The sequence below is a fragment of the Prionailurus viverrinus genome, chromosome C1 (genome assembly GCF_022837055.1).
Source record: "Prionailurus viverrinus isolate Anna chromosome C1, UM_Priviv_1.0, whole genome shotgun sequence".
Lineage (NCBI taxonomy): Eukaryota > Metazoa > Chordata > Mammalia > Carnivora > Felidae > Prionailurus > Prionailurus viverrinus.
The window spans coordinates 33,766,950-33,790,713 of record NC_062568.1 but is presented as its reverse complement, the minus strand read 5'-3'; the positions used below and the strand labels follow the sequence as shown (position 1 = coordinate 33,790,713).

The following is a 23,764-nucleotide window of genomic DNA, read 5'->3' as shown; positions in this document are numbered from 1 at the left end:
TCATGCTTTAAGTGACATTCAAACACATACAGTCTTCACAGCCAACTTCCCTAGAAAATGGTCCCTGTTGGGTTTTAATTCATTCGGGTACTGATTTTGGCCACCTCCCAGTGGAGGTCACGTGGCCAGAAGTGGCTAGACCAGAGATGTGGAGGGGATCACATTAGACCAGTGAGGAGGAAACCTCACACGGGAGTCTTAAGATTGGCAGCCATCTAGGTGGCTGTCCTGTGCTCAATACAGACAACTTTGTATAAGGACAGGAATAATAGAAGGCATCAAGTTTCTGGGTCTCGTTACCATCCCAGCCAGGGTACTAACTTCCAGCCAGAAGGCAGGCTTTCTCCTCCCTGTAGTCATGGGCTAGAGGATTGCAGCCTGAGCAATCAACAGCAAAGTGTTCCAGTAAGATGATACTCCTCGAAAAGCCTCTGAAATTAAAGTAAAGGAGGAAAAGAGAAAGTACTCAGCAACTTTGCACTGAAACTCAGAATCCAGATGAAAAGAATCAGCCCTGTGTTCAGGCACCAAATGATGGGATTTTAGGGTGTTGGGGGTTCAGAGCCAATGGCCAAGAAAGAATTCTTGAAGACGTCTTTGGTGCAAAAAGGTGATTTTATCAAAGCACAGGGACAGGACCTGTGGGCAGAAAGAGCTGCACTGGGGTTGTGCAGAGTGACTGATTTATATATTGTGGAGTCTGGAGGAAGGTAAAGTCAAGAGGAAGTTTCTTGAAGGGATTTCCATATGCTGAAGAGGATTTACAGATTACTGGAGGCCTACCTATTTATTGTCAAGCTAAGGTTATTTTTCCCTGTAGCAAAGCATTATCATTAAGATAGTAGGAAGTTCCTGATGAGGCTATTGATGAGATATCTGTAAACTGATGGAGATTATCAGTTTAACCTTTTGTTTTCTGTCCTTCCCTTTGTTATTGGGCAGCCAGGAGTGCCTGAGGAATGTCACACACCCTGAGGTGGGGGGAGAGGGGAAGTTGATTGTGCTAACTTGTGCTTGGCCCTCAGCTTGCCTTATGGTCCCTCATCAATACATTTTGAATTAATGATGTGAAGTTTGTATCTAGATTCTTAGTGTGTGTATGTCCAGTTGTTCCAGCACCATTTGTTTAAAAGATTATCAGTGATTACCATTTATTATTAGTTTTTATTAAGACAGTCTTATTTCTGCTATTTCTGGTATAAGACAATCTTACTTCAAGATAAAATCTTGAATTTTTTTGAACCCTGTCAAGAACCCATAGGACTGTCCTAGTCAAAATGCATTTTTGTATTCGAGCAGAATGGGTGTAATAGCTTGCTAGTGCTGCAGTAACTAAGTAGTACCATGGACTGGGTGGCTTAACAACAGAAATTTCTTAAAATATTTCTGGAGATTTGAAGTCCAAGAGCAAGATGTCAGTAGGTTTTTGGTTTCTCCTGAGGCTTCTCTACTTGACTTGCAGATGGCTGCCTTCTTACTGTGTCCTCACATGGTCTTTTCTTTGTGCATATACATCCCTGATATCTGTTTATGTGTCCCAATTTCCTTGTCTTAGAAAGACACCGTTCAGGTTGGATTAGGGCCCACCCTAACAGTGTCATTATACTTTATCACCTCTTTAAAGGCCCTGTCTCTGAATACAGTAACATTTGAGATACTACTGTTAGAGCTTCATTGGAGTAATTTGGAGGAATACAGGTTAGCCCAGATCAGAGGGCTGTATAAAGACAGAATAAATGTGGTATATATCTTCCTAAGAGATAAAATATATAAAATCTAGTTCTGATAAACATAAAGCTAATAGCTTTTAATAATGCTTCAGAAATACCTCAGTAGTATAATTATCAAATAAAGATTTCCTCTAGGGGCCCTTGTGTGGCTTAGTTGGTTAAGCATCCAACTCTTAATTTCAGCTCAGGTCATGATCTCACAGTTCATGAGACTGAGCCGTGTTGGGCTTTGCGCTGACAGCACTGAGTCTGCTTGGGATTCTCTCCCTCTCTCCCTAACTCGTTTTCTTTCCCTCTCTCTCTCAGAAATAAATAAGCAAACATTAAGAAAAAAATTTGCTCTACAAAGGACTTAAATTAGATCTTGAGTATATTATACTATATAATTTGATCCAGAATTTAGAAAAATGCAGCAATCTACCGAATGTAACAAAATAATTATAATCTGACAGTATAGTTAGTATCAGATTATTAATATAGCCAAAACCAAAAACTATGGCTCATTCTTACATAAGATTGTAATACTTAACTGGTATAGAAGGAATTTCTAAACTTGAAAGGACAGAATTATAAAAAGTAGGATAGATTTGACCACATAAGAATTAAAAATTCTACGTTTAAAAAGAGCAAAAGCAAAACTAATAAAACCCAGCAAAACTAGATAGAGTTAATAATCTTACCTTTTAAAGAACTTAAAATTGGCTAAAAAAAGACAAACAATATGAAAAAACAAAAACAGTGGTCAACTAACAGGTCAGAACATGTATAGAGCTTATAACCATATTAGAACATATTTAACCTCAGTAGTAACCAGAGAAATGAAAAACTGTCAAGATGCTATTTTTCATTTATTAAATTAGCAAAGATTTAAGAAAATAATAATACATAGTACTGATGGGATTTATTATTAATGTTATTGATAGGTGGCTAATATCTGAAGGAAAATTATATATCAAATATATCAAAGGTCTAAAAATTATTTATACCTTTAATCTAGTGATTCCTCTTGTAGGAATTTATCCAGAGGAAATAGAAATGCAGTGAAAGATTTATTCACAAGCATGTTTAGCAGAACAATATTTAGAATAGTGAAAAACTGGAAAAACCTAAATGTTTATTAGGGGTATGATTAAGCATATTAATAAAACAACTCCAAAATGGGCTTATAACAGTTTCATGCCAACACACTTTTCATGTCTTTCAACTGTTTTTAGAAACTTTTTAAACATTATAAAATGTCATTCATAGAGAAAACACATATAAAATATGTACAGTTTCGGGAAGGGCTATAAAGTCCTCTTTACTGGGGCTTAAAATAGAATTTCTTTCAAGTCATCTTCACTGGGGCTCAAAAATAGAATTTCTTTTAACTTAACATCACTTCGCAAAAGGAATAGCATTTTGCAAATCCCATTTAAGTTTAAAAGGGTCTCTGCAGGGGTGCCTGGTTGACTCAGTCAGTTAAGTCTGACTTCAGCTCAGATCATGATCTCATGGCTCATGGGTTCAAGCCCCATGTCGGTCTCTGTGCTGACAACTCAGAGCCTGGGGCCTGCTTCAGATTCCGTGTCTCCCTTTCTGTCACTCTACCCATCCCTCGCTTGCACTCTGTCTCTGTCTCAAAAATAAATAAGCATTAAAAAAAAAAAAAAGGTTCATCCTGATGGCCAACAGACACATGAAACGATTGATGCTCAACGTCACTCATCATCAGGGAAATACAAATCAAAGCCACACTGAGGTACCACCTCACACCAGTCAGAATGGCTAAAAATGAACAAATCAGGAGACTATAGATGCTGGCAGGGTTGTGGAGAAACAGGAACCCTCTTGCCCTGTTGGTGGGAATGCATGCAAACTGGTGTAGCCGCTTTGGAAAACAGTGTGAAGGTTCCTCAAAAAACTAAAAACAGAACTACCCTATGATCTAGCAATAGCACTGCTAGGAATTTACCCAAGGGATACAGGACTGCTGATGCATAGGGGCACATGTACCCCAATGTTTATAGCAGTGATTTCAACAGTAGCCAAATTATGGAAAGCCTCAATGTCCATCAACTGATGAATGGATAAAGAAGATGTGGTTTATATATACAATGGAATACTACTTGGCAATGAGAAAGAATGAAATCCTGCCATTTGCAGCAATGTGGATGGAACTGGAGGGTATTATGCTAAGTGAAATAAGTCAGAGAAAGACAAATACCATATGTTTTCACTCATGTGGATCTTGAGAAACTTAACAGAAGACCATGGGGAAAGGGAAGAGGAAAAAAAAAAAGTTACAGAGAGGGAGGGGGGCAAACCATAAGAGACTCTTAAATACAGAGAGAAAACTGAGGGTTGATGAGGGGGGTGGGGGACAGGGAAAGGTGGGTGATGGGCATTGAGGAGGGCACTTGTTGGGATGAGCACTGGCTGTTGTATGGAAGCCAATTTAACAATAAATTATATTTTTTAAAAAAAGTTCTCTTTACCTCATGATAAAAGAGATTCTTTTGTATCTTTATCTGACTCATCATTTATTGAGAGAAACAATGTCAGTGTACCCCAATTCTTTTTTGTTTTGTTTTGTTTTGATTAAATTTTTTTTTTTAATTTTTTTTTTTTCAACGTTTATTTATTTTTGCGACAGAGAGAGACAGAGCATGAACGGGGGAGGGGCAGAGAGAGAGGGAGACACAGAATCTGAAACAGGCTCCAGGCTCTGAGCCATCAGCCCAGAGACTGACGCGGGGCTCGAACTCCCGGACCGCGAGATCGTGACCTGGCTGAAGTCGGACGCTTAACCGACTGCGCCACCCAGGCGCCCCTAAATTTTTTTTTTTTAACGTTTATTTATTTTTGAGACAGGGAGAGACAGAGCATGAACAGGGGAGGGTCAGAGAGAGGGAGACATAGAATCCAAAGCAGGCTCCAGGCTCCGAGCTGTCAGCACAGAGCCCGACGCGGGGCTAGAACCCACGAACCGCAAGATCATGACCTGAGCCCAAGTTGGCCGCCCAACCGACTGAGCCACCCAGGCGCCCCAGTGTACCCCAATTCTTGAGTGGTAGTTTATCTGCTACTTAAGTTACTTTATTATTTGTTTAGACCTTTAAATTCCAAAACAGAATTGGAACAGCTTTTAGAAGTATGTTTATAATAGTATGGGATAAAAAATATATAGATGAAGTAATGAAATACAGAAAAATGAGACTTAAAAATGAAAGCCAGGAAATACAGAAAGTACATGTACTAAGGTATGATAATAGTGTTTTTCAATCTTCTTTTTGGTAATAGTCCATTGTAAGATGCATATTTTATACCATAGCACCATACATAAATAATACAGACATTTCATGAAGCATTACTTACCCTTCCTTATTACATGCTGTGTGCTCTGATATTTTTTTCCCTTTTTCAAGTGCTGCTTGCGGCTTACTAATGCGTCTTGACCCACAATTTGGAAAAAAGACTTATACAATGGGAAGACAAGGGCAACAGATTTGACGCCTCATTTCTTAGTAGTTTATCCCTTAGGGGGAAACAAAAGCATGTTCCTGAGTAGTCATAAATGAACGAAGAATGGGAGTAAGATGGCAAAGTGTCTGGTAAACTTTTCTTGGTGACTTTGATCTTTGGCAAACTGCTGTCATGTTCCCTTGGTCTTGCCTAACTGCAACTTGCTCTGTAGCTAAGGAGACAGCTGTCTCAGGAGAAGAACCTCAGGGAATCTCTTGAGAAATCTGGATCAGCTATGCTATTCAAAATACAAGAAATGGAATCAACAGTGGAGGTGGAACGGAAACAGGTAGATTTTTCTCTCCTTATTTGTGTCAAGGAAGTGAAACCAAAAGAGAAAGCTGACATACCTTGAACCCTACGGTTTTGCTAATTTTCTCTAGATTTACTAAATTTTTGCCTGTATTATTCAACATACCTACATGTAATTTAGACTATTCAATTCTAAGTATTGAAGGAAATTAATTAGTAGTTCCAAATTCTAATACCTGTAATTGGATTACATAATCTTTACTATTTTAACCAGTGGCTGTCCTTCATAACAGAATTAATTATGAAAAAGATCCTACTTAAAAAATTTGTAAATGATAATTTATTACTTACACTACCAGTATAGTAGCCACTAGCCACCTATGGCTATTTAAATTTAAATTAGTTAAAATTAATTCAATTCCTCACTCACTCTGGCCACATTTCAAGTTTTCAGCAGTCATTTGTCACTGGTGACTGCTGTGGTGGGAGAATGCATAGAAAGTTGTGCTGGATGGCCCTACTCTGAAACACTGCATCCTGTTGGGATCTTTAACCGTGACCTAGAAACTTTTCCCTCTAGTGATTTTAAGATTTGAAAATGTTCCTTACTGTAAAGTAGTTGGGTAGAAATTTGTACCTTAAAGAAATGAGTTTTTCTTCTACATTCCAGGTGCAAATTTTGCAGCAAAACTGCATTGCCCTACGCAGTCATATACAGACCACCCAAGAACTACTGGCACAGGAGCAACAGAAAAAAAGAGAGTTGGAGACTACTATCTCACAGCTCAAGTCTAATCTAAGTATGAAAATAGGTGCTAGAAATTACATTTGTTAGTTTTTTTGAGATTTCATGCAAAAACTCTTAAGATCCCAAATTTTTGAAGTGACCGTTACCGATATTTACCACAAGACTGAATATAAAAAATTGCTGATTTCCTTTCTGTCTGTGGCACGGGGAGAAAAAAAAAGAGTGCTGGTAATAAAATAGAATTTGATCCTCTTAACTGTGAACTATTTTCTATTTAGATTTTTTTTTCAGGTCTATTTAAGTGTTTGTGGACTTAGGAACATTGGGTTTCTAGAAATCTAGATTGACTATTGGATACTAGAATATTAATAAGGAATTAAGGCCTTTGATATTTGCTTATCTACTGATTCTAGCCATTTATCATGTCAGACTCTCCATTTTTCAGGTTACCAGTCTATTGTCCTGAATTTGTAGCAATGGATGGTTGTAAGTTACCTTAGAGCTTAAAGTCCTCATTTTACAGATGAGTTAACAGAGTCCTTACAGGTGATTGAGCTAGGAAATGGATGAGTCTAGATTTGGTCCCATGTTGTTCAGAATCAAAGTTCTTCCAGCCCCTGAGCCCTTACCATATTTACTGTTGTTAATATATAGTTGTAAAGCAATTTTCAGACAGTATCAAATAGATCACAAAGAATTATGGTGCATGGCCCCACATGAGTAACACTTCATGGTTTACCTAAGGCTTTCACATAAACGATCGCACGCAACATGCAAAACTATCCATACTTCCCAAAGTTAAAGCGAATAAATGGTGAAGTGAGGCCTGAACCTGTGTCTTCTAACTCCAAACGCAGTGTTCCTGCCAGTGTGCCTTCTGTATCTGGCTGTAATGAGGGTAGGGAATACCAAAAGGGAAATGAAAACTATAAAAAGCATACAGCAAAGAGTAATCATTCAATGTTTTGACCTACTGCTTTTAACAGAAAGTACTCTTTTTCCTAATAGTTGTTAAGTAGTGAATTACTCTGGGGAGCTCTCACTGATAAGGCCCCAAGATAATTTTTTGTCTTCCTGTGACTGGGACTACAAAAATACATATTTTATTTTATGGTGCTGCCACATTATCTCATTTGAACCTTACAACCTTGTGAGAAGATAAGAAAATATACTCCATTCTGTAGAAGAATAAAAAGATCTGTATCCAAGGATCCACTGCAAATAGTATAGCTGGAACTAATTTTTTTCTGTCAGTAATTTTTTAATGTTATCTTTCATTGGATTAATGCTGTAGTTTCGAATTTCGTAAAGAACATATGAAAGACCATTAAAATATAACAATTATACAACAGTAATTAAAAGTAACACGAGGAAAAGAAGCCTGCCTGAGTACCAACCATGTGCTTCTTATTGAATAGTAGACTCCCTACGTGCTTGCAATTTGATTACTATAAGGTACAAATAGTTAAACTAACTAGATGAGTAAACGGAATGCCTTTGTATATTTGCTGTAATGAATTTAAAAATGTAATTGTTTATTAGCAATAAACATTTATATACACACCCACTAATTAAAGTGCTTAAATTATTCTTCCAAGTAAGATAAACATTCTCCTTTCATTCTTAACTTGATCGAGGAATTATTAGAAGAGATCTTATGGGTATCCTTTTTATCCTTCACATATTTTATTAAATTTTTTTTTTTTTTAATTTTTTTTTTCAACGTTTTATTTATTTTTGGGACAGAGAGAGACAGAGCATGAACGGGGGAGGGGCAGAGAGAGAGGGAGACACAGAATTGGAAACAGGCTCCAGGCTCTGAGCCATCAGCCCAGAGCCTGACGCGGGGCTCGAACTCACAGACCGCGAGATCGTGACCTGGCTGAAATCGGACGCTTAACCAACTGCGCCACCCAGGCGCCCCCAATTTTTTTTTTTTTAACGTTTATTTATTTTTGGGACAGAGACAGAGCATGAATGGGGGAGGGGCAGAGAGAGAGGGAGACACAGAATCGGAAACAGGCTCCAGGCTCTGAGCCATCAGCCCAGAGCCTGACGCGGGGCTCGAACTCACGGACCGCGAGATCGTGACCTGGCTGAAGTCGGACGCTTAACCGACTGCACCACCCAGGCGCCCCTCCTTCACATATTTTAAATTAGCATTTACTCTATTTGAAATGAGTCCTGGACTTATTCATTCAAAAAGCATAGTTTTTCTGAGTATATTCTACATAAAATGTGAGTTATATGTTTTGTAATTTTCTGGGTTTAGAATTTTTTTTTTTTAATTTTTTTTTTCAACGTTTATTTATTTTTGGGACAGAGAGAGACAGAGCATGAACGGGGGAGGGGCAGAGAGAGAGGGAGACACAGAATCGGAAACAGGCTCCAGGCTCTGAGCCATCAGCCCAGAGCCCGACGCGGGGCTCGAACTCACGGACCCCGCGAGATCGTGACCTGGCTGAAGTCGGACGCTTAACCGACTGCGCCACCCAGGCGCCCCTGGGTTTAGAATATTTAAGCGAAACAAAACTGATCTTTGTGAATTGTTTATGAAAACAAAACATTACTCTCAGGGAAGTTTACTTGGGGCTACCAATATATAATGCCAAACTGTTCCTATTTCTCTTTGGTTTTGTTATCACTGTATTCTCTCTGGGTGGTTTCACATCTTTTCTTTTCCACACAAATCATCTTCCTTCTCCAGATAGTATCTTACTGTCAACTCAACATATCTCAAAACACATGTGAATACTTATCTATTGCAGTCATTCTTACTCATTCTGTCCCCTGAACTTGCCCCTTACCCTGTGTTCCCTATTTTGTTGGAGTCTGCCTCCCACCCCATTGCTGACATGTGGACACTAGATACTCTCCTTGACTTATCTATTGCCTTTACCCCACCAGGCAGCCACTGAGTCTTGACAGTTCTCCCTGCTTGTTATTTCATGAGTGTGTTTTCCCTCTGCATCTCCATTGCCAATCCCTTAGAGCCGGCTTTCATTGTTTTATACTTTGAGTACTACAACAGCTACTAAACTCCTCTTTTCCTTATGGAGCCTCTGTTAGAATATTCTAACACAAAGCTTTTGATCCTGTGCCTCTCCAGCTTAAAATCCCTCAGACGCATCATGGAGTAAAATATGACCTCATTTACTATAGCACATGACTGTGGACTATTTTCTTGATAATTTCATTATTTATTTTCCACTCTATTAAAATATAGTAGAAATACTTGCATTCTCATTTCTACAACATACTAAAAAAAAAGGAAAGCTCAGGGAAAAGGTAATGTGTTGATCTCAGTTTAGTTGTAGTAAGTTATTATCGTAGTTATGTGGACTCTTTGTTTTTAGTTTCTAGAGATGACCTCATTTCCAAGTTGGCTGAAGAACATAAGGTAAGTTTTGAGGTTGTAGAGTTCAGAGGTGATCTTTCCTCTCTTCACTAAGGAATATCCCCTTACTCGTGTTGGTTTACAGTTCCTTTTTTTTTTTTAAAGTTTTTTAATTTATTTATATTGTGTGTGGGGGGGGGAGGGGTTGCAGAGAGAGAGGGAGAGAGAGAACCCCAAACAGGCTCCACACTGTCAGCATGGAGCCTGACAAACTGTGAGATCATGACCTGGGTGGAAATCGAGAGGCAGAGGCTTAACCAGCTGAGCCACCCAAGTACCCCTGGTTTACAGTTCTTCTGATTCTCCTAAAATTTTTATTAAAAAAAAGTTGCAGTATAAATAAGTTGTATATTCAGTCCTGTTGCAAACTGGGTATTAAGAAATCATTTCAGGCAGGTTAATATGGTTTGAAAAAAGATGAATTAGCAAAAATAGTGAGACTTATCTGCATCTTCTGCTTATTGGAAACTAATTGTTAAAAGGAAAGTTTTTTATAAAATGTAAGAAATACTAGTGATAGTGATGGCTGCACAACAATGTGAATATACTTAATGCCACTGAACTTAACACTTAAATATTTTTAAGTGAACTGTACACTTAAAAATGATTAAAATGGTAAATATTGTTATTTATATTTTACCACAATAAAAAATGAAAAACAGGAAATATTGTAACTTTTATATCTTAATTCATTTCTAAATAAATCTTAATCCTGTTTGGAGTAATTTTTTCTGGGTTCTGTCTCATCCTGTATTATGTGATGTTTAAATCTTGAGATGCTTCTCAAAATGGAGTGATTCTCTCTTTGTAGGGGGAGGACTTATCCTTCCCCATTTCAGTTACTACCTGTTAGGGAAAGCCCAACCCACAACTCCCATCCCTGCCACCTTTCTCCCATCTTTTATTTTATTTTATTTTATTTTATTTTATTTTATTTTATTTTACTTATTTGTTTTTTTAATGGAAAAACATTTCTAATGTTTATTATTTTTGAAAGAGAGAGCAAGCGAGCAGGAGAGGGGCAGAGCACCCATGTCAGGGTCTGTGCCAACAGCTCAGAGTCGAGCCTGCTTTGGATTCTGTGTCTCCCTCTCTCTCTGCCCCTCCCCTGCTTGCACTCTCTCTCTCTCAAAAAAATATTTAAAATTTTTTTTAATGGAAAATAAAGAAAATCACAAGATCTTACTGCTTAGGGAAAAATATTCACCTTAGCAGAATTTTCTTAAGGATGCTAAGTAAATATTTACATTATGGTTTTAGGCAAATTCTTTCTAGTTTGAAACTCAGTATGAGAACATTTTGTAAACAGCTTTTATAATTTGTTTAAAAAGAAGTTTGGGAGTTGAAGATACCAAGATTTTTAAAAATTCTTTGTAAGATACTTGTCTATATTGATCATTAGAATTTGCACTGGTATATGTGCTGCTGAAGGAAGCACTAGAACCTGAACTCATACTAAAATACAGAACATGTATTTTGGTAGAGATATATGTAATAGTTCTTATGTGTACAAAAGGAGAAATTACTGTTTTTTCTCAGAATATGCAGATGTCTTTCAACAAGGAACATGAAGAAAATGCATATTTGAGGACTGAAATACTATCCCTTCGTGAAACATCAGAAAAAGCACAGGTAGATCTTATCATATCTCTAACTTCTAGAGGTTATTTAATTTTGTTCAATTAAGGAATCAAGAACCAAGATTAACCCTAATTATATAAATTCATACCAACACCGTAGGTATAATTGGCATGTAACATTGTATTTCTGGTATACAACATAATGATTCAGTGTTTGTGTACATTGAAAAATCATCACCACGATAATTCTAGTTAACATACATCACCACGTGTAGTCACAAAAATTTTTTGCTTGTGATGAGGACTTTTAAGATTCACTCTCTTAACTTTCAAATATGTAGTACGGTATTAACGATAGTCACCATGCTATACAGTACATCCCTATGACTCACTTATTATATAACTAGAAGTTTATGCCTTTTGATCTCTATTACCTCTCTCCCATCTCTTACTCTCCCTTGTCTCTGGCAGCCACTTACCTCTTTGTATCTGTGAGCTTGGTATTGTTTTTTGGTGTTTTGCTTTTTGAAGATTCCACATATATTGTAAATGAGATTATATGGTATTTTATTTCTCTGGCTGACATATTTCACTTAGTATAATGCATTCAGGGTCTCACCATGTTTTTGCAAATAGCAAGAGTAAGTTCTTTTTTTTGTGGCTAAATAAATATCGATATATATACCACATTTTCTTTATCCATTTATCTGTCGATGGACATTCAGGTTGTTTCCCGATCTTGTCTATTGTAAATAAGGCTGCAGTGAACATAGGGGTTCATATATCTTTTTGAGTTAGTGTTTTTGTTTTCTTGAGATAAATACCCAGAGTGTAATTGCTGGATCCTATGGTAGTTTGATATTTAATTTTTTAAGAAAATTTGGTACTGTAATGCACAGTGGTAGTATCAATTTACATTGCCACCAACAGTGCACAAGGGTTCCTTTTCTCCACATCCTCTCCAATACTTGTTATTTCTTGTCGTTTTGGTAATGGCCCTTCTAACAGATGTGAAGTGATATCTTATTGTGGCTTTGATTTGAGTTTCCCTGATGATTAGTGATGTTAACATCTTTTCGTGTACCTGTTGGCTATCTGTATGTCTTTGAAAAATGTCTATTCACAGGTGCCTGGGTGGCTTAGTTGGTTAAGCATCTGACTCTTGATTTCAGCTCAGGTCATGATTTCAGTGTTTGTGAGATAAAGCCCCTCATCGGGCTCTGTGCAGACAGAATGGAGCCTGCTTGAGATTCTCTCTGTGCCCCTCTCTCTGCCTCTCCCATGCTCTCTTTCTCTCAAAATAAACATTTTTTAAAAATGTCTATTCAGATCTTGGACCCATTTTTTAATCAGATTTTTTTGGGGGGTGCTATTGAGTTGTATAATTTCTTTATATTTTGGATATTAACCCCTTATCAGATATATTAATATATGATTGCAAATATCTTCTCCCGTTCAATAGGTTGCCTTTTCATTTTGTTGATGGTTTCCTTTGTTGTGCTTTTTAGTTTGATATGCTCCTACTTGTTTATTTTTGCTTTGGTTGCTTTTGCTTTTGATGTCAGATCCAAAAAATCTTGCCAAGACCAATATCCAGAAGCTTATCTATGTTTACTTCCAGTAGTTTTTTGGTTTCAAGTCTTACATTCAAGTCTTTGATCCATTTTGAGTTAATTTTTATGTGTGGTACAAAATAATGGTCTAGTTTCCCATTCTTTTGCATGTGCCTATCCAGTTTTCCCAACACCATTTATTGAAGAAACTGTCTTTTCCCCATCAGAAAAAGCACAGGTAAATGTTCGCATTTCTCTGGTTTTCACATGTTATTTAATTTTGTTCAATTAAAAAACAAAGAACCACGATTGATCCTGATTATATAAATTCATACCATTGCCATCATCCAGATTTTTTATTTTCATGAAATCTATTTCATCTATGAAACATGATCACATTAACTACATCTCCCATTACCAAAGTTCTATAATACATCAGTATATGAGGTATACTGCTAAATAATGCACTAATTTACACTGTGCCTTTGTTTGCTTTATAATTTACCCATTGAATATATATAGTTCTCATCTCGACCTATGAACTTCTAAACACTTGAGTGCCAGGGCCAATGTCTTACACTTTCCTTGTATCTTTTATAACAAGTAGCACAGTAGGAACCTCATAAATGCTTACTGGATTGTAGAGTTATGTGTACTTATTTTCTGTGGGATGGTTATTGCCAAATTTAGCGGATGTTACGTGTGTGTGTGTGTGTGTGTGTGTGTGTGTGTGTGTGTGTCGGCAAACAGGTTATTTCTCATAGAGCCAAGAAATAGTATTAATCACTTAAAATAACTGTTGCTAGTACAATTTGGTTACTTCAATGTTGGGATCATAATGTTGCTGTGCTGTCTTTATGATAAAGAAAATGCAAAATAAATGTGTTCTTTTATAAAATAATAATAAAAATTATTACTGCTACTTTTGCTGTAGTAGTAGTAATTAACATTTACCAAACCCATTCTACATTCCAGGCACAATTGTAAGCACCTTATGTTACTAACAAATTGTAATCCTCACAGTAGTGCTACTATAGAAACTTATTATTCTCATTTTAAAGATAAGGAAGTTGATATACAGAGAGGTTTAATAACATAGCTAATCAGTGACAGAGTTATAATTTGAGCTCAAGCAATCTGGCTCCAAAGAAAATTAGCTTGTTCTTTTCAAGGTTCAAGAATTCACCTCTGTCTTATCCCACGTATTTCTTGGTGTATAACTTAGAACTTAAAAGTGCTCCTGAACATGTTCCTAACTTGTGTACTATACATACCACTTAGGCTTTCCAGATAAGTTTTCATTTCTTTTTTGTTACCATTTTTTGAATTTTTTTAATTGATCCTATAGAGTTATTTGTCCCCATCCTTGAAGAACTTGTTCATTAAAAGAGAAGATCCTTTAAAAAATAAAAAATAAAATTAAAAAAATAAATAAAGATAAACCACAGCATGTTAAAAAAAAAAAAGATAAGATCCGTGGCAAATACAGTTTGCAAAAATAACTGATAATTAGGATAAATGGTTTCCACAGGAATACAAATTTTCCATATCAAAAGACAACAGAATTGTATGAAAGATCTGTTGTACAAAAGAATTTTGTTTTAGTTTGGATGATCTGTCTTGTGAAATGGTACAATTATCTATATTTTGCTTTTATGAATACTGTAATTGGTAGCAAAATAACTTAAAACATTTTGTGTTATTAGCTAAACAATTCAGAATGCTCATCTAAATTGGGGAATGAATTTCTATAATCTTGGCATCAACATTGTAAAGTCCATTCTGTAGATATCGTGCTGTGTCTGACCAGTGTCCAGAATTCTGAAGAAACTATTGAATGCTTCACTTGCTCCACCAGATGAACAAATTTCTCCTTTTGATTTAGAATTATGTGGGGTGTTGACTCCAAATACTGAAAGCATTATCTAATGAAATATCAATTGGAGGTAGGTTAAATAAATTAGGTTCACATACAGAGTGAAATACTATGCCATCATTAAAAATAATGGTTAATAAGTAAAAAATTATTTACTGGAGAGACCTGACATGCTGTACATATCACCTTAGGTTTCGAATGACCAACTGACTAGGAGGTGCTCAGAGCTGCACAGCATGCTTGAGACTGTTAGTATGGAAAATGCCAGAATTATTTCTGACCATCAAGCCATTCTGCAGGTATTCATTTAATACTAGTCCATCTCTGATAGAGTCAACAATAAAACTCCTTGGCTAAGAGATAAGGAAATAAGCATGACCAACTGAATAAATAAAATATTTTAACAATTCCAAGAAATGTTTTTGATTGGCAGTTTTCAGTTTTAATCAAGAGTGGTCATTTAGCCTTATACTCAATACTTTCTTTTTTTTTTTTTTTAATTTTTTTTTTCAATGTTTATTTATTTTTGAGACAGAGAGAGACAGAGCATGAACGGGGGAGGGGCAGAGAGAGAGGGAGACACAGAATCAGAAGCAGGCTCCAGGCTCTGAGCCATCAACCCAGAGCCTGACGCGGGGCTCGAACTCACGAACCGTGAGATCGTGACCTGAGCTGAAGTTGGACGCTCAACCGACTGAGCCACCCAGGCGCCCCTCAATACTTTCTTAATGGTTTCTTCTCAAATACTATTACTTTAGGAAAAGTAATTACCTGTCCTATTGTTTATAGAATCATAGAAAATACTATGACTGACCCTAAAATACTTTTTCCTTAAACACCAGTACTTTCCCATTTTGCTTATGCCATATTCCATCTGCTGAGAATGGTCTTCTTCAGCTATTTGAAATTCTGTTCATTCTTTAAGACTCACCTTTATCAGGAAGCTTGCTCATTCTAACCAGAAGGGATCAATTTTTCTGTTAACTTCTACTCCTGGGACACTAAACATCGTAATAATAGCTCTCACTCTTTTGGGAGTATACTTACTGTATACCAAGCATTGTGCTAAGGATTTTACATATATTATGTCCTTTGATTCTAGCAGCCATTATGTAAAGGAATATTATCTTCATTTTATAAATAAGGAAAATGAGGTTTAGAGAAATGTACAACTTGACGGAAGTCACCTAGCTAGTAAGGGGTAGAGCTGGATTGAAACCTAGATCTCACTCCAGAGTCAGTGTTTTTAATTGTTACATTATGTTGCCTCTCTGTGCATTCTAGAGCAGTTTATATGTATGGCCCATTTCCTGTATAACTTTGTGAGCTTCCTAGAACCAAGGACATTGTCTTCTAGATCTTTGCTATTTCCCAGAGTGCTAACCACTGCACAGAAAGATACTCAATAAATATTTGTCATTAATTCAACAAGCACTTAGTGTTTATTCAGTGCAGGTATGATGCTAGGTCTAGATGGGATTATAGTGGTGAACAAGACAAAAATCTCTACTTTTGTGGACTAACAATTTAGTAGAATAATTAATGTGACATATGCAAGTAACACTGTCAAGCATTTTTAAACTTTGGAATGTTACACATTTTATTTTCCAAAGTGTGAAGGTTTGCTTTGCAGTCAAATATTGTTAAGATAAAAGTGTTTTAAAATATGTTTACAAAAGTAATTATTAATATGTACTATACTTGCAAAAGTTTTGTATATTGTAGGTAGAGGGGATATGTGTAAAAATGTTATGTTTTGCTAAGTCCAACATGATGAGCCAGAGAAAATAAATTCCGCAAAACACTTACAGATATATATTCATTGTGCTTCTCAAGTAATCACATTTTTTACAAATTGAAGGTTTGTGGTAATCCTGCATCTAGCAAATCTGTCAGTGCCATTTTTCAGTAGCAATTTTCTCATATTGTGCCATATTTTGTGCTCTGTGTCATATTTTGGAATATCTCACAGCATTTCAGACTTTTTCATTATTTTTGTTCTGGTGATCTGTGATAATTTGATCTTTGATGTATTGTAATTCTTTTGGGGCAGCACAAACCATGCCGCTATAAAATGGGAAACTTTATAAATGTTGTGTGTGTTCTGGCTTCTTTGATCAGCTATTCCCCCATATCTCTCCCTCTTCTCAGACCTCCTATTTCCTGAGATCCAACAATATTGAAGTTAGGCCAGTTAATAATCCTACAATGGTCTCTTAAGTGTTCATGTGAAAGGAAGAGTTGTACATCTCTCACTATAATTCAAATGCTAGAAATGATTAAGCTTAGTGAGAAAGCCATGTCAGAAGCCAAGAAAGGCCAAAAGGTAGGCCTCTGGGTACCAAACATTTAGCCAACTTGTGAATGCGAAGGAAAAGTTCTTGAAGGAAATTAAAAGTACTACAGTGAACACATGAATGATAGAAAGTGGTAAAAACAGAGAAGAAGGCAAACCGTAAGAGACTCTTAAATACAGAGAACAAACTGAGGGTCGCTGGAGGGCTGTTGAGTGGGGGTATGGGCTAAATGGGTAGTGGACATTAAGGAGGGCACTTGTTGGGATGAGCACTGGGTATTATATGTAAATGGTGAATTACTAAATTCTATTCCTGAAACCATTTTTACACTATATGTTAACTGACTTAGATTTAAATAAAATTAAAAAAAAATAAAAATTAAAAAAGAAAGTGAAACAGCCTTATTGCTGGTATGGACAAAGTTTTAGTAGTCTGGATAGAAGATCAAACCATTTACAACACTTCCTTAAACCAAAGCCTAATCCAGAGCAAGGCCCTAGTAACTCTCTTCAATTCTATGAAGGCTGAGAGAGGTGGGGAGGCTGCAGAAGAAAAGTTGGAAGCTAAGAGAAGTTGGTTCATGAGATTTAAGGCAAGAAGCCATCTCCATAACATGAAAGTGGAAGCAAGTGCTAACATAGAAGCTGCAGCAAGTTCTCTATGAGATCTAGAAGATGATTAATGAATGTGGCCACACTAAATGACAGATTTTCAATGTAGACAAAACATGCCATTGGAAGATGCCATTTAGGACTTCCATAGCTAGAAAGGAGAAGTCAATGCCTGGCTTCAAAACACAGCCTGACTCCCCTTTTTTCCCCCACTCAGTGTAAAGGAAACTTTATGGAAGTTCCAGGACCATAGGACTCAGGCAGGAGTCTGCCCTGCAGGCAAAGGAAGAGCTAAGGGAGGGGCCTTATTTGACCTTCCCCTTGGGTCACAGGTTGTTGGTGTGGCCGCATTTCTTGCAGCAGTTGACTGCTCAGGGGTGCAGGTGAGCATAACCCTTAAAGCAGATAATTTTGTCACAGTTGTATTTCTGAACGAGCTAGAAGAGGGAAAGAAGGCACAATGCTGTAGCCTACAGACAAAGCACCAAGTGCAGGGTGAACTCTTTCTGAATATTATAGTGTCAGAGAGTGCAGCCATCCTCTAGCTGTTGGTCTGCAAAAATCAGACAGTGCTGGTTACAGGGGATGCTCTCCTTGTCTTGGATTTTGACATTGACATTCCAAGTGATGTCTCTGGACCCATTCTAAAGGGTCAGAGTGAGAGTCAGGGTCTTCACAAAAATCTGCATCTCTGCATTTGTTGCTCAGCCACCTTGTTGAAGAGAAAGAGCCAAGCTGACTCTTGTTTGGGGCTAATGCAACAAGTGACTCTAAGTTGAAGCCAGTGTTTGCTGACCATTCCGAAAAATCCTAGGACCGTTAAGAATTTTGCTAAATCGACTCTGCCTGCGCTCTACAGATGGAACAAGAAAGCCTGGATGACATCAGATTACAACATGATTACTGAATATTTTTATTTTTATTTTATTTATTTATGTTTTAGAGTGTGCATGTGTGTGAGCAGGACAGGAAAAGAGGGAGAAAGAGAATCTTAAGCAGGCTCCAATGCTCAGCACAGAGCCCAAGGGCATGGGGCTTAATTTCACGTCTGTGAGCCAAAATTGAGCCAACATTAAGAGTCAGACACTTAACTAATTGAGTCACCCAGGTGCTCCAATTTACTGAATATTTTAAGCCCATTGTTGTGGCTCAGAAAAAAAAAATTCCTTTCAAAATATTACTGCTCACTGACAATGCACTTGGTCACCCAAGAACTCCAATGGAGTTGGACGAGATCAGTGTTTTCATGCCTGCTTACACAACATCTATTCTGCAATTCATGAACCAAGCAATAATTTTAATTTTCAAGTCTTATTATTTAAGAAATCTATTTCATAAGGCTATAGCTGCCATAGATAGTGATTACTCTGATGGATCTGGGCAAAGGAAATTGAAAACCTTTGGAAAGGATTCACCATTCTAGATTCCTTTAAAAACATTTGTGATTTGTGGAAAGAGGCCAAAGCATCAACATTCACAGGAATTTGGAAAAATGGATTTCAGCCTCACACAGAGCTCAGTTGATGGTTAACATTTTTTTAGCAATAAAGTGTTTTTAAATTATGTACATTGTTTTTTTTGGGGGGTTTTTTTTTATTATTTTTTTTTATTTTTATTTTTTTATTTTTTATTTTTTTTTATGAAATTTATTGACAAATTGGTTTCCATACAACACCCAGTGCTCATCCCAAAAGGTGCCCTCCTCAATACCCATCACCCACCCTCTCCTCCCTCCCACCCCCCATCAACCCTCAGTTTGTTCTCAGTTTTTAACAGTCTCTTATGCTTTGGCTCTCTCCCATTCTAACCTCTTTTTTTTTTTTTCCTTCCCCTCCCCCATGGGTTCCTGTTAAGTTTCTCAGGATCCACATAAGAGTGAAACCATATGGTATCTGTCTTTCTCTGTATGGCTTATTTCACTTAGCATCACACTCTCCAGTTCCATCCACGTTGCTACAAAAGGCCATATTTCATTTTTTTCTCATTGCCACGTAATATTCCATTGTGTATATAAACCACAATTTCTTTATCCATTCATCAGTTGATGGACATTTAGGCTCTTTCCATCATTTGGCTATTGTTGAGAGTGCTGCTATGAACATTGGGGTACAAGTGGCCCTATGCATCAGTACTCCTGTATCCCTTGGATAAATTCCTAGCAGTGCTATTGCTGGGTCATAGGGTAGGTCTATTTTTAATTTTCTGAGGAACCTCCACACTGCTTTCCAGAGCGGCTGCACCAATTTGCATTCCCACCAACAGTGCAAGAGGGTTCCCGTTTCTCCACATCCTCTCCAGCATCTATAGTCTCCTGATTTGTTCATTTTGGCCACTCTGACTGGCGTGAGGTGATACCTGAGTGTGGTTTTGATTTGTATTTCCCTGATAAGGAGCGACGCTGAACATCTTTTCATGTGCCTGTTGGCCATCCGGATGTCTTCTTTAGAGAAGTGTCTATTCATGTTTTCTGCCCATTTCTTCACTGGGTTATTTGTTTTTTGGGTGTGGAGTTTGGTGAGCTCTTTATAGATTTTGGATACTAGCCCTTTGTCCGATATGTCATTTGCGAATATCTTTTCCCATTCCGTTGGTTGCCTTTTAGTTTTGTTGGTTGTTTCCTTTGCTGTGCAGAAGCTTTTTATCTTCATAAGGTCCCACTAATTCATTTTTGCTTTTAATTCCCTTGCCTTTGGGGACGTGTCGAGTAAGAGATTGCTACGGCTGAGGTCAGAGAGGTCTTTTCCTGCTTTCTCCTCTAAGGTTTTGATGGTTTCCTGTCTCACATTTAGGTCCTTTATCCATTTTGAGTTTATTTTTGTGAATGGTGTGAGAAAGTGGTCTAGTTTCAACCTTCTGCATGTTGCTGTCCAGTTCTCCCAGCACCATTTGTTAAAGAGGCTGTCTTTTTTCCATTGGATGTTCTTTCCTGCTTTGTCAAAGATGAGTTGGCCATACGTTTGTGGGTCTAGTTCTGGGGTTTCTATTCTATTCCATTGGTCTATGTGTCTGTTTTGGTGCCAATACCATGCTGTCTTGATGATGACAGCTTTGTAGTAGAGGCTAAAGTCTGGGATTGTGATGCCTCCTGCTTTGGTCTTCTTCTTCAAAATTCCTTTGGCTATTCGGGGCCTTTTGTGGTTCCATATGAATTTTAGGATTGCTTGTTCTAGTTTCGAGAAGAATGCTGGTGCAATTTTGATTGGGATTGCATTGAATGTGTAGATAGCTTTGGGTAGTATTGACATTTTGACAATATTTATTTTTCCAATCCATGAGCAGGGAATGTCTTTCCATTTCTTTAAATCTTCTTCAATTTCCTTCATAAGCTTTCTATAGTTTTCAGCATACAGATCCTTTACATCTTTGGTTAGATTTATTCCTAGGTATTTTATGCTTCTTGGTGCAATTGTGAATGGGATCAGTTTCTTTATTTGTCTTTCTGTTGCTTCATTGTTAGTGTATAAGAATGCAACTGATTTCTGTACATTGATTTTGTATCCTGCAACTTTGCTGAATTCATGTATCAGTTCTAGCAGACTTTTGGTGGAGTCTATCGGTTTTTCCATGTATAATATCATGTCATCTGCAAAAAGCGAAAGCTTGACTTCATCTTTGCCAATTTTGATGCCTTTGATTTCCTTTTGTTGTCTGATTGCTGATGCTAGAACTTCCAGCACTATGTTAAACAGCAGCGGTGAGAGTGGGCATCCTTGTCGTGTTCCTGATCTCAGGGAAAAAGCTCTCAGTTTTTCCCCGTTGAGGATGATGTTAGCTGTGGGCTTTTCATAAATGGCTTTTATGATCTTTAAGTATGTTCCTTCTATCCCGACTTTCTCAAGGGTTTTTATTAAGAAAGGGTGCTGGATTTTGTCGAAGGCCTTTTCTGCATCGATTGACAGGATCATATGGTTCTTCTCTTTTTTTTTGTTAATGTGATGTATCACGTTGATTGATTTGCGAATGTTGAACCAGCCCTGCATCCCAGGAATGAATCCCACTTGATCATGGTGAATAATTCTTTTTATATGCCGTTGAATTCAATTTGCTAGTACCTTATTGAGAATTTTTGCATCCATATTCATCAGGGATATTGGCCTGTAGTTCTCTTTTTTTACTGGGTCTCTGTCTGGTTTAGGAATCAAAGTAATACTGGCTTCATAGAATGAGTCTGGAAGTTTTCCTTCCCTTTCTATTTCTTGGAATAGCTTGAGAAGGATAGGTATTATCTCTGCTTTAAACGTCTGGTAGAACTCCCCTGGGAAGCCATCTGGTCCTGGACTCTTATTTGTTGGGAGATTTTTGATAACCGATTCAATTTCTTCACTGGTTATGGGTCTGTTCAAGCTTTCTATTTCCTCCTGATTGAGTTTTGGAAGAGTGTGGGTGTTCAGGAATTTGTCCATTTCTTCCAGGTTGTCCAATTTGTTGGCATATAATTTTTCATAGTATTCCCTGATAATTGTTTGTATCTCTGAGGGATTGGTTGTAATCATTCCATTTTCATTCATGATTTTATCTATTTGGGTCATCTCCCTTTTCTTTTTGAGAAGCCTGGCTAGAGGTTTGTCAATTTTGTTTATTTTTTCAAAAAACCAACTCTTGGTTTCGTTGATCTGCTCTACAGTTTTTTTAGTTTCTATATTGTTTATTTCTGCTCTGATCTTTATTATTTCTCTTCTTCTGCTGGGCTTAGGCTGCCTTTGCTGTTCTGCTTCTAGTTCCTTTAGGTGTGCTGTTAGATTTTGTATTTGGGATTTTTCTTGTTTCTTGAGATAGGCCTGGATTGCAATGTATTTTCCTCTCAGGACTGCCTTTGCTGCATCCCAAAGCGTTTGGATTGTTGTATTTTCATTTTCGTTTGTTTCCATATATTTTTTAATTTCTTCTCTAATTGTCTGGTTGACCCACTCATTCGTTAGTAGGGTGTTCTTTAACCTCCATGCTTTTGGAGGTTTCCCAGACTTTTTTCTGTGGTTGATTTCAAGCTTCATAGCATTGTGGTCTGAAAGTAAGCATGGTATAATTTCAATTCTTGTAAACTTATGAAGGGCTGTTTTGTGACCCAGTATATGATCTATCTTGGAGAATGTTCCATGTGCACTCGAGAAGAAAGTATATTCTGTTGCTTTGGGATGCAGAGTTCTAAATATATCTGTCAAGTCCATCTGATCCAATGTCTCATTCAGGGCCCTTGTTTCTTTATTGACCGTGTGTCTAGATGATCTATCCATTTCTGTAAGTGGGGTGTTAAAGTCCCCTGCAATTACCACATTCTTATCAATAAGGTTGCTTATGTTTATGAGTAATTGTTTTATATATTTGGGGGCTCCGGTATTCGGTGCATAGACATTTATAATTGTTAGCTCTTCCTGATGGATAGACCCTGTAACTATTATATAATGTCCTTCTTCATCTCTTGTTACAGCCTTTAATTTAAAGTCTAGTTTGTCTGATATAAGTATGGCTACTCCAGCTTTCTTTTGGCTTCCAGTCGCATGATAAATAGTTCTCCATCCCCTCACTCTCAATCTAAAGGTGTCCTCAGGTCTAAAATGAGTCTCTTGTAGACAGCAAATAGATGGGTCTTGTTTTTTTATCCATTCTGATACCCTGTGTCTTTTGGTTGGCGCATTTAATCCATTTACATTCAGTGTTATTATAGAAAGATACGGGTTTAGAGTCATTGTGATGTCTGTATGTTTTATGCTTATAGTGATGTCTCTGGGACTTTGTCTCACAGGGTCCCCCTTAGGATCTCTTGTAGGGCTGGTTTAGTGGTGACAAATTCCTTCAGTTTTTGTTTGTTTGGGAAGACCTTTATCTCTCCTTCTATTCTAAATGACAGACTTGCTGGATAAAGGATTCTTGGCTGCATATTTTTTCTGTCTAGCACCCTGAAAATCTCGTGCCAATTCTTTCTGGCCTGCCAAGTTTCAAAAGAGAGATCAGTCACGAGTCTTATAGGTCTCCCTTTATATGTGAGGGCACGTTTACCCCTTGCTGCTTTCAGAATTTTCTCTTTATCCTTGTATTTTGCCAGTTTCACTATGATATGTCGTGCAGAAGATCGATTCAAGTTACGTCTGAAGGGAGTTCTCTGTGCCTCTTGGATTTCAATGCCTTTTTCCTTCCCCAGTTCAGGGAAGTTCTCAGCTATTATTTCTTCAAGTACCCCTTCAGCTCCTTTCCCTCTCTCTTCCTCCTCTGGGATACCAA

General features: G+C 37.4%; 1 protein-coding gene and 1 pseudogene across 6 annotated transcripts in view; one reads left to right on the top strand and one right to left on the bottom strand.

The window, feature by feature from the left end:
* Positions 1–23,764, top strand: part of CCDC150 (coiled-coil domain containing 150) — a 107,689-nt gene that overhangs the window by 17,915 nt on the left and 66,010 nt on the right. For all 6 annotated transcript variants that reach the window (XM_047872330.1, XM_047872329.1, XM_047872333.1 and 3 more), the window contains 5 exons: positions 5,407–5,523; positions 6,157–6,286; positions 9,591–9,634; positions 11,171–11,263; positions 14,832–14,939. In XM_047872330.1, coding sequence (XP_047728286.1) covers positions 5,407–5,523; positions 6,157–6,286; positions 9,591–9,634; positions 11,171–11,263; positions 14,832–14,939 — 492 coding nt within the window. The remainder of the gene's footprint in view (positions 1–5,406; positions 5,524–6,156; positions 6,287–9,590; positions 9,635–11,170; positions 11,264–14,831; positions 14,940–23,764) is intronic.
* Positions 17,854–18,264, bottom strand: LOC125173327 (ubiquitin-60S ribosomal protein L40-like; annotated as a pseudogene).